At 40.3% G+C, this 14412-nt stretch overlaps 1 protein-coding gene across 1 annotated transcript in view; it reads right to left on the bottom strand.

Annotated features, from left to right (window-relative positions):
• Positions 1–14412, bottom strand: part of mtrex (Mtr4 exosome RNA helicase) — a 123701-nt gene that overhangs the window by 46417 nt on the left and 62872 nt on the right. Inside the window, exons 17-18 of the mRNA XM_072252521.1 lie at positions 4817–4989; positions 3359–3427 (exon numbers count right to left, since the gene is read on the bottom strand). Of these exons, the coding sequence (XP_072108622.1) occupies positions 3359–3427; positions 4817–4989 (242 nt within the window). The remainder of the gene's footprint in view (positions 1–3358; positions 3428–4816; positions 4990–14412) is intronic.

The following is a 14412-nucleotide window of genomic DNA, read 5'->3' as shown; positions in this document are numbered from 1 at the left end:
ACAATAGACCCAGCACCAATCCCTGTGACACTCCACTAGCCACAGGCCTCCAGACAGACAGACAGACAGCCATCTACTACCATTCTCTGGCTTCTCCCACAAAGCCAATGTCTAAACCAATTTACTACCTCAACTTGAATGACATACGACACAATAAGTCACTGCTCTACATATCGTCCTTACACATCTGGAGAAGAAGGATGCTTGTGTGAGAATGCTGTTCTTGGGCTAGAGTTCAGCATTCAACACCATAATTCCATCCAGGCTTGACGAGAAGCTCAGTGACCTTGGCCTTAACCCTACCTTGTGCAGCTGGATCCTGGACTTCCTGTCAGATTGCAAGCAGATGGTAAGAGTGGGCTCCCTCACCACCACCCCTCTGACTCTCAACACAGGAGCTCCTCAGGGCTGTGTACTAAGTCCCCTCTTTACTCCCTGTATACCCATGACTGTGTTGCCAACCACAGCTCCAATCTGCTAACTTAATTTGCCGACGACACTACTTTGATCGGCCTTATCTCAAAGAATTACGAGGTGGTCTACAGGCAAGAAGTCATCTCTCTGACACAGTGGTGTCAAGAAAACAACCTCGCCCTCAATGTCGCAAAAATAAAGGAGCTGCTTGTGGATTACAGGAGGAATGGAGACAGGCTAACCCCTATTGACATCAATGGATCTGGGGTTGAGAGAGTAAACAGTTTTAAGTTCCTCGGCATCCACATCACCGAGGACCTCACATAGTCCGTACACACCAGCTGTGTGTGAAAAAGGCACAACAGCGCCTCTTTCACCTCAGACGGTTGAGGAAGTTTGGTATGGGTCCCCAAATCCTAAGAACTTTCTACAGGGGCACTATTGAGAGCATCCTGACTGGCCGTATCACTGGCTGGTATGGGAACTGAACCTCCCTCAATTGCAGGATTCTGCAGAGAGTGGTGCAGACAGCCCAGTGTATCTGTAGTTGTGAACTTCCTATGATTCAGGACGTTTACAAAGACAGGTGTGCAGAAAGGGCCTGTAGGATCATTGGGGACTCGAGTCACCCCAACCACAATCTATTCCAGCTGCTACCATCCAGGAAACGGTACCACAGCATAAAAGCCAGGATCAACAGGCTCCAGGTCAGCTTCTTTCATCAGGTCATCAGACTGATTAACTCACACTGATTTGAGTGTACTCTATGTTACATTGACTATTCTATTTATTGCACATTGAACATTTACATGGAGACGCAACATGAAGATTTTTACTCCTCATGTACAGTATGTGAAGGATGTAAGAAATAAAGTCAATTCATTCAGGTGGCTGAACCTGCTTGACCAACTTCCCATGCAGGACATTGTCAAATGCCTTGCCGAAGTCCATGTAGACAACATCCATTGCCTTGCCTTCAATCTTGTTGAGATCTTCAATTTTATTTTCCAGAGACTGTACATCCGCCAGGGGAAAGTCAGGAGTAAAAGTCTGAAGCCTCTGTGTTTTTTTTGTGAACTTGTAAACCAGTGCAGAGTCCCCTCTTCCATTTTTTTTTTAGAAAAGGTACAGACATGATTGAGTAGACTCAATTCCAAAGCAGGGACCCAGTTACTGCCACTAAAACAGTGAAAGGTAAAATGCACAAGGAAACACATTCAGAAGAATGGAGATACTGAGAGGGAACTACAAGTGAGTGAAGCCTGTGTGCAGGACTGAGGTAGATGACGAAGACTAGGAGCAGTGAGAACATGTTCGGGTATATTTAAAAGAGGTTGATAGATTCTTGATTAGTCAGGGTATGAAGGGTTACGGGGCAAAAGGCAAAAGAGGAAAATTAATCAGCCATGATGAAATGATGAAGCAGTGTCGATGAGCCAAAGTCTGCTCCTAAATCTTATGGTCTTATGACTGGATTCAGTCACAAGATCATAAATTTGGTGCAGGAACAAAACAAAAGACCATTAAGGACAGAAGTGATTTGTATGCAGAATGCTAAATGAGTTGGCATATCTGGATGGACAGCCTGCCAGGAAATCACTGAATAAGTCAAGTACGGGCTTCACAATTAGTCATAAAGTCACAGAATAATACAGCACAGAAACAGTCCTTTCAGCCCAAATGGTCCATTCCAACCACAGCAACCTCCTGCTAGTTCCAGTTGTTTGAGTTCAGTCCATAACCCTCAAGGTTCCTCCTCTCTATGTGCCTATCCAAGTGCTTCTTAAATGTTGCCATTGTATCTGCCTCAACCACTGCCTCTGGCAACTCACGTCAGGTACTCAGTAACTGTGTAAAGAGGTTACCTCTCACGTCTCTTTTAAATCTCTTCTTTCTTATCTTGTACCTGTTCACTCTAGTTTAAGACTCCGCAACCTCAGGGGAAAGACTATGATCACCCTGCTCATACATAGCCCTCATGATTTATAACAAACTTCTATGAGGTCATCCCTCATTCACCCACATTCTAAGGAATAAAGATCCAGCATGCACAACCCCTCCCTATAGCTCAAGATCTTTAGTCCAGGCAGCACTATCGTAATCTCTTCTGTACCCTCTCTATCTTGACAATGTCTTTCCTACAACCTAATGTGGCCTCACCAATGACTCATAACTGCAACATAATGCACTCCTAAATTCGATGTCATTTCTGATAAAGGCCAGCATGCTAAATACTTCCTTCATCATTGTTAGAAAATGCTGAATTAAACAATTAAGTACAATTTTCCCAGAGTGTGTCCGTTGTACAAGTTGTGCTGATGTGCAATATCCAAGTACAAAGGTGGTTTGTTTTTCCCCCATTTCATGCACAATAGCAGACAATCAATCATTGTAGGAGAAAGAAAGCCCACACCAAAAGATGTAAAAACTGATCTGGCAAATCTTTCAGCTGGATGTGGCCAAATTTAAACAAACATATGAGGGATTCCTTCTGGGTGGCCTTTATATGTATTAAATTGAACCCAATTAAAAAGCAACTATTGAACAGATGCTCACTGGTCAAATCAAAGCACATATACCATAAAAGTTTGATAAGTTCTGTACATGCCAGACTTTGGTGACACCGGATAGGCAGCTTTCCAGACCCTAAACTCATTTTTTAAGTTATTACATAGTATTGTAATAACTTTTCCTGTGAACCCAGGAAACAAGGCCCCAGTGAGTGAAAAGGTGACAATCACCAAACATATGATCTCAACTTTGTGGTACTTGGCTTTAAGTGCCAAAAAATAATTACTGATAACCACATACATTTGCCTATAATGAATTAACATGTTTTTCAGATTTGTACCTACACAAACTCAGATAATCAGGGTTCTTAACAACCACACATCTGTTTCATAAAATACGATCTTATACATTAACATCAATGCAAATTATTTACCTTAACGTTAGACTTTTTATTGAAATTTATGACAACTCCCCAACCAAAATCATCATCTTCATTTTTCACCTGGAAGACAAAAAGTACATTCATTTACTCAAAACCATGATTCCAAATATCTTAAGACACCTATAAAATCAAAAGCAAAGGAATTTACAAACAAAATTGAAAAACACATAATTACTACTAACTCCTTATCTGTAGAAATTTTTTATTTGAGAAATATCATGAGCAAAAGCACTGTTACGAAGTTTTTATTTTAAAAGGCTACTCTTTTACATTAAACATCATGGAATATCTTTTCTTCTGCATAATATTTTAACTTTTGTATTTCAGTTCAATTTAATTAAGTATTGTTTGCAAAAGAGAAAAACATTGTAGCAATATTCAAACCTAGGTGAGTTTAACACTGGGAAACATTTATGAGGATGAGGTCAAGCTGTCCAATTACATCCTGTACACAATATTAATAGTTTTAATGACTCCATGCTGACACAAAATTACTGCAAAGTGGAATGTCTACAGGATGCACTGTGGTAATTCACTATGACATTTCCTAAAACAAGAACCACATCACCAGGACAATGGGTGATGATAAGCTCCTGCACCTCCATGATCCTTCAAGATATACAAAAACCTGACATAGAAAAATTGTAGTGCCTTCTTTGAACAAACTGAACCCTGGATCAAGCTACCTAGCACCTACCTAATGGGAGTAATTTAATTAGAAACTGCTAGTTCAGGAGTTATCGAATCAGTGAACGGTTAGAGCATGAAGTATTATTCAGCTTTGAGTCTGTACAGTTCTACATAAGAGCAGTCTGCCAAGTCTCACTCCCCTACTTTCTTCCTAATAGGCCTGTAAATTCTTTCCTTTAAGATACTTGTTCAGTTCACTTCTGAATGCTTCAATTGAATCTGCCTTGACTCCTATCCCTGGCAAAGCATTCCAGGCCTCAACCTCTTCCTGTATAATAATTTTCCTCATATCACTTGTGGTTCTTTTGCCAACTGCCTTCATTTTATGTTTCTTTAATCATGATCCTTCTGCCAACGTAAACAGTTTCTTCTTTCTCTTCTACTCATCTTTCACCTTGATGATTTTAAATAAAATTTTTGGATCCCATATCAACTATTATTCTTCAATTTCTTCAATGCTTTTACACAGTTTAAGTCCATTAGTAAATCTCAAACACAATGTTTTTTGAAACATTTGTATCTTTTCTGAAGTATAGGAAACTCAACACAATATTCAAGTTATTGCTAAACCAATATTTTACAAGAGTGCACCACGTCACAGTCACCTCTGCTTGTACACGGAACCTCTGTTTAAAAAGCCCAGGATCCCACAAGCTGTTTTTGGATTCCAAGTCTTACTCAAATCTGGTTCTTAGTTCAATGATGTGGATTGTATCAGTGCACTGAAATTACATGAAATTAGTAATGAGGTTTTAATACCTTAACAAGCCTGCCTGGCTGGAGAAAAGGTAAGCAGTACTTTGGTTTGTGTAAATACTCTTCAATTTCTTTACCCAGTTTAGCCAGCTGCTGCCGTATTTTGTAGTAAGCAACAACATTTTCTTCATTGGGAATTTCAATTTCATTATACTGCCCTTCCAGTACCTTGACCTCTGTAAAAATATCATATACAAATACAATACATTGATACATTAAGCATTAATCATAAAACAATTAAATGAATACATTTATTCTGCCATAAAATGGCTGGTATCATGTGGCATCATAATTCCACTTAGCCATCTGATACTTGGAAGTTGGGAGAGTGAGGATGAGTCTATTTTTAAAGATTTGGGAAACAAAGATAAAACTTTCATACAGCAGCTATAGTATATCAATAGTATAAAAAATAGTTAATGCAAAAATTAAACATCCTTTTCTGTTCTGTAGGGTGAAGTTACAAAAATATTTTTACAGCTTCACTCTTACAGCTGAGTGGTGAATTAGTCCATGACACCCTAACTTCTGCTTGAAGGAGCAAGATAAGACATGCTGAAAGCCCATGCCCAATATCCAAGCAATTGAAATAGTACAATTGTTAACATTCTTGTCTGTGGAAACTCCAAAACATGGGTGAAGGGAGACAGTGCAATTATGGGACCGTGGGTCTGGAAGTCAGAGGCCTAGAGGCAGCCTGTCCTGAGGTTGGAAGCCATCTGTGCGCGTCAGTGCGGGGTGTAGAAAAGGGGTTCGTTCTGCTGTTGTTTCTTGTTGTATGTTAGCTGCATGCTGTTCTAGTGAACATTGCAGGCATGCTCAGATCGCATCAATTGTTCATGCAAATGATGTGTTTCGATGTACATGTGATTAATAAATGAATCTAATTTAATCCGTACAAAGTTGGGGAGAAGCAATGGCCTTCTTTCTTAAAATTCAATGCAACCTTTAAGGTTATAGCAAACAAAGCATAGCAGTACAGCCTTCCAGGGTTGCACATCATTATTTCACAAGAATATCATCCTGCTTCAAACTGACTAACATTTGTTATTAAAACTGGTAACACTTCAAACTGCTTAATGTCCATAATTGAAACATATTCTGTAGTGTACACTATTAAAATATGGACTTCTGTAAGAGTTTAAAATGTGTTAGAAAATTTTCAAGACTTTAGTCCTTTTTCTTTTATTCAATCTATCACAATTGAAAACAGATGGAATTTATCTGTAATTCACAATTTTACACCATCAGCAAGAATGACTATCTAATCCCCCACTGTCAGAAATGCACTCCTGAAAATCAAATGAAGCTTACCTAAATTCCTATTATTCTGCCACACCAAAGACACATCAGATTAAAATTATTGCATGAAAGTGAACATTTTCACTTCCCAGACCATTGCTAATGTTCTGAGTTACATTAGCAAATAGTATACCAGCAAAAGTGATTCTTCAAATACATACCAAGGCCAAAATTACAGCTGACTCCACAAATATAATTACTTTGAATCAAAACATCCAAGTATTAAAAAATGGCAAAATAAACTCAACCATTATATCAAATAATTCAAACCACAGTGACCTGTGAGCATCAAATTTTCATCTTCTTGCATTTCCCCAAACACTTATCCCAAACAGGCTACTTCAAAGAAATTATGTAGAAAGCTGTGTCAGTGAATACCCTAAAATTCTAGCAGCATTTATTGAATACTCCTACTCAACATACATATCATACCTTAATGCCCTCGGGAAAAGTACACACCAGCAGAATTATCACAACCACCTGCACACACAAAAGTTATGATGAGCTGTAAAACACTGTTACGTTACCTGGTACTAAGCTGCCCAATGCTGGTTTACGACACCGCACCTGATACTCTATTCTGAGCACATCTAGGTGTGTACCATAACTTACTTTAAAACACATTGCTTTGTTAGGAACATATCTCCTGTACAGTGGCTTCATCCAGTTGTGAATCACCCAATGTCATGATGTGGAGAGGCTGCTTGTGAGGGATAGTCTTGGGTGCAATGACTGAATGGTGTGGCAACTCAGTGAGTGCTGAGATATGCAAATCAGGGCTACACTCTGGCCGGCAGAGTGAACCCATGCCATCACTGGGGACTGGCAGCACACAGTTCACTGCCAAGAAGGCCCACCAGCGCCTTTATTTCCTGAGAAAACTGAAGAAATTTGGCCTGTCCCCTAAAACCCTCACTAATTTTTATATATGTACCGTAGAAAGCATTCTTCTAGGGTGCATCACAACCTGGTATGGAAGTTGTCCTGTCCAAGACCGAAAGAAGCTGCAGAAGATCGTGAACACGGCACAGCACATCACACAAACCAACCTTCCGTCCTTGGACTCACTTTACACCGCACACTGTTGGAGCAGTGCTGCCAGGATAATCAAGGATATGACCCACCCAGCCCAACACACTTTTCGTCCCACTTCCCTCCGGGAGAAGGCTCAGGAGCTTGAAGACTCGTACGCCCAGATTCGGGAACAGCTTCTTTCCAACTGTGATAAGACTGCTGAACGGATCCCAACCCGGATCTGGGCCGTACCCTCCTAATATCTGGACCTGCCTCTCATTTTTTTTTGCACTACCTTACTTTCCATTTTTCTACAAATGTATTTTCTATTTATGATATATAATTTAATTTTTTAATATTTACTAATTTTTACTATGTTTTAATATTTAATATTTGTAATCCAGGGAGCAGGAAGCGCAGAATCAAATATCGCTGTGATGATTGTACGTTCTAGTATCAATTGTTTGGTGACAATAAAGTATAAGTATAATCTATATACTTCTACATCCTTAACTCTCTCCCAACACTTTCCAAAGCACCATCTCTCCTTTCTTTGTTTGGCTGCATAGCACCCTGCTTCCCCCATCCCCACCTAAGTCCCAGAAATTTCTCTGTGCTAACATGCTCAAATATAGTAGCTGACCCACTCACCTGCACAACGTTAGGTTTCACAGACAGCTTCACCACATTGAGCTGTAGATTCAAGAAAAGTTCCAAACACAGCAACGTGTTGCAACAGTGAAGCAGGGATTCAATGCCAGTCTCCCAATCACTTAGTTTCCAGTACATCAGCGTGCAGCAGCAAGAAGGGTAAGAATTCATATCAGGTTCCCAGCACAATACCACTGCCAGTAACACAACCTCTCTTCCAGTCAGCATAGGTCACATCTATTGTAAGCTTAATAATTTCAAAATGGGCCACAGAGAAAATCCAAATCAGAAAACTTCTAGAACTATTTACATACCTAACTCTGGAAATCATTGGGTGTACAGCTTTTGCTCAAGTCAAAAGGTTAATACTCCACTACCAACAAGGAGCAACCACTGGGAAACTTTTTAAACACTTGTTCAACCAGTTCCACTATATCCACTAAGGAACTCATTAGCAGTTCACCTGCAGCTGAGCCCTAATCACATTTGCAAGTCTCATTGATGGCTGGTTGGATTGCTTTCCACCTGCAATATATAGAACCAGCTAGCCCCAGAACATGAGAGCTCACATAGTATAAACTCAGTCCATCATTGATGTGTCAATTATGTTGAGGTGGAGATAGCTGAGAGCTTCAGAGTCCCAGTAGTAAATATCACCAATTTGTCCTGGTCCAGCCACATGGGTGCTACAACCAAGAAAGCAAAATAATGTCCTTCCTTCTTCAGAAGTCTAAGGAAATTTGTCATGTTTCCAATGACCCTCACCAATTTCTGCAAATACACCACAGAAAGCATTTTATTCGGATGAATCACAGCTTGGCATGGTAAATGCTCTTCCCAAAGTCATAAAAATTGCAGAGAATTGTGAATGCAAACTAGTCCATCAAGCAAACCAACCTCCCCTTCACTAACATCATCTACACTTTCTGCTGCACCACAAAAGCAGCCAATATAATCAAGGACCACTCAGACCCGAGTTATTCCCTTTTCTGCCCCATCCCACTGGGCAGAAGATACAAAAGCTTAAGAACACATACACCAGATTCAATAACAGCTTCTATTCTGCTGTTATTAGATTCTTGAACAGATCTTGCATACGCTAAAAGATAACTCGATCTCCCAAACTACTTCATCACGGCCCTTGCACATTTTCTATCTACACTGCTCCTTTCTGTAACTGTAACACTACTTCCTGTACTCTGCTTTTCATTTTTATTATTTCAATTACTTATTAGAAATTTTAGATTTAGAATTAAATTTAGAATATCTTTATTGTCATTGTTGTGGAGCAATGAAACACAGTTTAGCAGCTCAACATTTTGCAGCATGACAAAGAATATATACATAAAATAAACTCTAAAACCTCAAGAGTGCAGTCCAAAATTAATAATATATGGATTGGGGGGGGGTAGGACTATTGCACACCTGCCATTCCTGGAAGTGTGATGCATTTAGCTGCCGCTGTCTTAGGAGGGGGGTAGGAGAAGGGAAGGGGGTGTTATACATTTCACTGCTTGTGGGTAGAAGCTGTTAAGGAGTCTCTTTGTTTTCGTCCTTAATGCTCTGTATCTCTTCCCAGAAGGTAGAGGGGAAAACAGGTGATGCCCAGGATGAGTGGGATCCTTTGAAATGCAAGTAGCCTTCTTTTGAAGTCTGCCAGTATAAATGTCTCTGAGGGAGGGTAATGTTGTGCCAATAACCCGCTCTGCTACCCTCACCACTCGCTGCAAGTCCTTCCTGTTCTGTTCTGTGCAGCTGGCCAACCACACTGCACAGCAATACGTCAGGAGGCTCTCTATAGTTGTCTGATAGAAGTTGATCAGCAGGTGATGAGGGAGGAGAGCGTGCTTTAGCTTCCTTAGGAAGTAGAGCCTCTGTTGGGCCTTCCCCACCTGATAAGAGATATGGACAGTCCAGGTGAGGTCAGCCGAGATATGGACGCCGAGGAACTTGAAACTCTCTACTCTCTCTACTTCTTTCCCGTATATGTGCAGAGCATAGTGCTCGACGCGCTTTGATTTCCTGAAGTCTACTATCAGCTCCTTGGTTTTTGTGATGTTCAAGTCCAGGTTATTATGACAACACCATTCTGTCAAATGCTGTACCTCCTCCCTATAGGCTGTCTCATCACAGTCTGATATGATACCTATTAGGGTGGTATCGTCAGCAAATTTGACAATGGTGTTGGTGGAGTGAATGGTAGAGCAGTAGTGGGTGAAAAGAGAATAGAGGATGGGGCTGAGAACACACCCCTGTGGTGTACCGGTGTTCAGGATGAGAGTAGATGATGTGTGTTCTCCCATCCTGACACTTTGGGGTCTGTTACTCAGAAAATCCAGTATCCATGAGCACAGTGAACTGTCAAGGCCCAGGTTGCTCAATTTCTGCACCAGTTTGTAGGGGATGACTGTATTAAAAGCTGAGCTGTAGTCCACAAACAGCATTCTTACATAGGTGTTATCCTGATCCAGGTTTGTAAGGGCTGTGTGGAGAGCTGTAATGACTGCATCCTCTGCCGATCTGTTTGCACGATATGCAAACTGGTATTTATCAAGGTCAGCAGGTATGGCAGACTTAATATAAGACAGTATGAGTCTCTCAAAACCTTTCATGATGATAGGAGCAACTGGGCGATAGTCATTAAGGCAGTTCACTGTACTTTTCTTTGGTATGGGTATTATTGTGGCTGACTTAAGGCAGGTGGGTACTACAGACTGTAGTAGCGAGAGGTTGAAGATGGTAGTAAATACTCCCGCTAGTTGATCTGCGCAGTCCTTAAGAATCCTTCTGGTGACTCCATCTGGGTCAGCTGCTTTCCTCGCATTGACTCCGGGCAGGGCAGATCTGACCTGGTGTTGGTGTAATTCTATAGGGTCATCCTTCTCTGTTAGTGCTGACTGGATGCCAACTTCTCCATTCTGACTGTCAAAGCGAGAAAAGAACTGGTTCAGAGTGTCTGGCAGTGTTCTATCTGAGGAGTTTGTGACTGTATAGCTGTCCTTGTAGCCAGTAAGAGTCTTTATCCCCTGCCACATACATCTGGAGTTGTTACTGGTAAAGTGCTCCTCTATACGCTGTTTATATCTGTGCTTGGCCTCTCTGATGCCGCTTTTCAGGGCTCTTCTTGCCTGCCCATAGGCCTGTAGATCCCCAGATTTAAAAGCAGCATCCCGTGTTCTTAGCAAGATCCTCACCATGCTATTAATGGAATGATTTGTCTGCATGGCAAGCAAATGAAAGCCTATCAATGTATCTCACACATTATTAAACCAATTCCAACTCTATTACCTTAAAATTCAAGCTAACAAATCTTGTACAAACACAAAGATTCCAGTGTGTGCCGAGCTTTGATCTGTGATAGGAAATTGCATGGATATGTCTCAAGTGACAACAAGATTCTCCTTTTGGACAAGCCTAGAGTGGCATGGAATTCTCCTGACTAAAACATTTGCTCACAAACCACAATATGTGATATCAAAAATGTATCCAGCTAACCTCAGTGATTACATGAAGTCCATGAATATGGATGTAACTTTTTTACTTTCCAAACACCTTTGCATTATGATCTTGATGTAACCCTTGCCAAACAAACATATTCTCAAACTTTCTTCCAATAGTGTTCATATGTGTAATAATCTGTAGTGTATACAGAATGTAAATGTCTTCTGAGCAAACATTACAAGAATCTGGCTGGGATTTTTGCTGGCAGCATAAAATGTCTAAAAACTTTGTTAACACTTATGGTTAAATCAACAATTACGTTACCGCATTTGAACCCAAAGGATTCCATAAACTAGATAACAAAATTATTAATAATTCATTCTCTTGACATGAAGATGGAGGCTAAAGCCAATCAATAAACTTACATCAGCAGATAGCTGTGCAACATTGGCTGACATTTTCTAGTCTTCAGAAATGCCTAGTAAGCCACTCAACTTTATCAAACTGTTAAAAATAACAAAGATAGACTGCTGCGATTCAAGAGATGACTACTTGTATCTCTTAAGGCAAAAAAGGTCAAACAAGTAAGGCAGTAACAGTAGGAAGACTGAGTTTAAAATAATAAACATAATGTAATAGAATTAAATTATTTTGAGATTTTAAATGGGAAGAGGTAATGCTCTGCCTAAAAGCAAGCTGCGGGGATAAAGAATGCACTTCACTACCCCTCAAGTAGATCAGGAAAATGCCATTTTTCTCATATTGACAACTTGCATTAATAACTGAAAGCAATTCAATATTGAAATCAATTTTGAGTATTTTTATTTTCCGCATATGCTATGAGCATAATTAGAATGTACTGGCTTTCTGTTTTCTATTATTTCATAATTTATCTCCAATGATTACATTATGCTCCCTGGGTAGTATTATATTATGAGCTATTGTCCGTGGTCCCTAGGGCTCCAATTCAGATATTAGCTTGACTTGATTTGTCCAGAAACAGAACGATGATGCATGAAATAAATTATTCACTTAAATAATGCTTCACTAGCTTTTTACAAAAATGCACAACATTATGAGACTGTTAAGTTTCAGTAAATTTCTTACACACCCTAAACCTTAATAGATAAGATCTTAAGCATCTCTTTTAGCAGCAATTTGTATTATGATTACTATAAGAACAAAATATTACATCTGCCCTTTGGCTCAACTGGTCTATAACAACCAAGATGCCACACCCACATTAGTACCATTTGAGTGTCTGGCTCATAACCTTTTAAACAAATGCAATCCAGATACCTGTCCAACAGTCTTATTGCACTTGCCCCAACCTCTTCAAGTAGTTCACTCCACATTCCATTAAGACCATAATATATAGGGGCAGAATTAGGCCATCTGGCCCATCGAGTCTGCTCTACCATTTCATTATAGTTGTTCCATTTCCCTCTCAGCCCCAATGTCCTGCCTTCTTCCCATATCCCTTCATGCACTCATTAATCAAGAATCTATCAACCTCTGCCTTAAATATACCCAAATGACTTGGCTTCCACAGCTGCCTGGAGTAACAAATTCCACAGATTCATCACTCTCTGGGTGAAGAAATTCCTCTTCATTTCCATTCCAAATGGATATCCCTCTATTCTAAGGCTGTATCCTCTGGTCTTAGACTTGCCCACCATAGGAAACATCTTCTCCACATCCACTCTATCGAGGCCTTTCAACATTCAATACATTTCAATGAGCTCCCCGCCCCCCCCCAAAGTCTCCTGAATTCCAGTGAGTACAGGCCCCAAGCCATCAAATGCTCCTCATATGATAAACCTTCCAATCCAGGAATCATTTTTGTCAACCTCCTTTGAACCCCCTCCAATGTCAGCATATCTACTCTTAGATAAGAAACTCAAAACAGCTCACAATACTCCAAGTGATGCCTCACACCAGTGCCCTATAAAGCCTCAATGTTACATCCTTGCTTTTATATTCTAGTCCTTTTGAAATGAATGCTAATGTTGCATTTGCCTTCCTCACTACAGACTCAACCTATAAATTAACCTTTTGGGAATCCTGCATGAGTACTCCCAAGCCCCTCTGCACCTCAGTTTTTAAAAAATTTTCTCTCCATTTAGAAAATAGTCTATGCTTTTATTTCTTCTACCGAAATGCATGAGCGCTATATTGCATCTGCCACCTCTCTGCTCATTCTCCTAATCTAAGTCCTTCTATAGCCTCTCTGCTTCCTCAACAATCCTCCCCTTTCCACCTATTTTCATATCGTTCACAAACAGGGCCACAAAGCCACGTTCCATCATCCAAATCACCGACATATAATGTAATGTAAAAAGAAGCGGTCCCAGCACATACCTGTGGAACACCACTGGTCACCGGCAGCTGACCAGAAAAGGCTCCATTTATTACCACTCTTTTCCTCCTGCCAATCAGCCAATGCTCTATCCATGCTGGTATCTTTCCTGTCATACTATGGGTTCTTAACTTATTAAGCAGTCGCATGTGTGACACTCAAACGTAACTTTTGTGTAAAAAAACATCGTGCAAAGAATTTTGAAAGTGATCATCCAAATAAATCTATGTAAAATTTTTTAAATAAAATAAATTTGCTTCTAGTGGTCACTAAGTTGCCTCATGTGGTTTTCTTCACCAGGACCTCAATGTCTTGCTTTTTTGAGAGAGTGTAGCCCCGGATAAGAAAAAGAAAGGTACATAGCAGGTACAGGTAGATAGGAACAAATGAGGTACTTGAGGAGTATAAGAAATACAAGAGAACACTTAAGAAAGAGATCAGGAGGGCTAAAACAAGGCATGAGGTTGTCCTAGCAGACAAGAAGGAGAATACCAAGGGCTTCTACAGGGTAAGAACAAAATGGAATTCAAGGGACAAAATTTATCCTCTGGAAAAATCACAATGGTAGTCTATGCATGGAACCAAAAGAAATGGGGAATATCTCAAATGGATTTTTTGCATCTGTATTTACTTAGGAGACAGACACAGAATCTATAGGAGTGAGTCAAATCAGGGCGGACAAATCCCCAGCGCCTGACAAGGTGTTCCCTCAGACCCTGTGGGATGCAAGTGCAGAAACTATAGGGGCCCTAGCAGAGATATTTAAATCATCCTTAGCGACAGCTGAGGAACCAGAGGATTGGAGGATAACTAATGTTATTCCATTATTTAA

This window comes from Mobula birostris, chromosome 3 (genome assembly GCF_030028105.1).
Source record: "Mobula birostris isolate sMobBir1 chromosome 3, sMobBir1.hap1, whole genome shotgun sequence".
Classification (NCBI taxonomy): domain Eukaryota; kingdom Metazoa; phylum Chordata; class Chondrichthyes; order Myliobatiformes; family Myliobatidae; genus Mobula; species Mobula birostris.
Note: the sequence above shows the minus strand (reverse complement) of the source record. Positions and strands in the feature narration are given on the sequence as shown.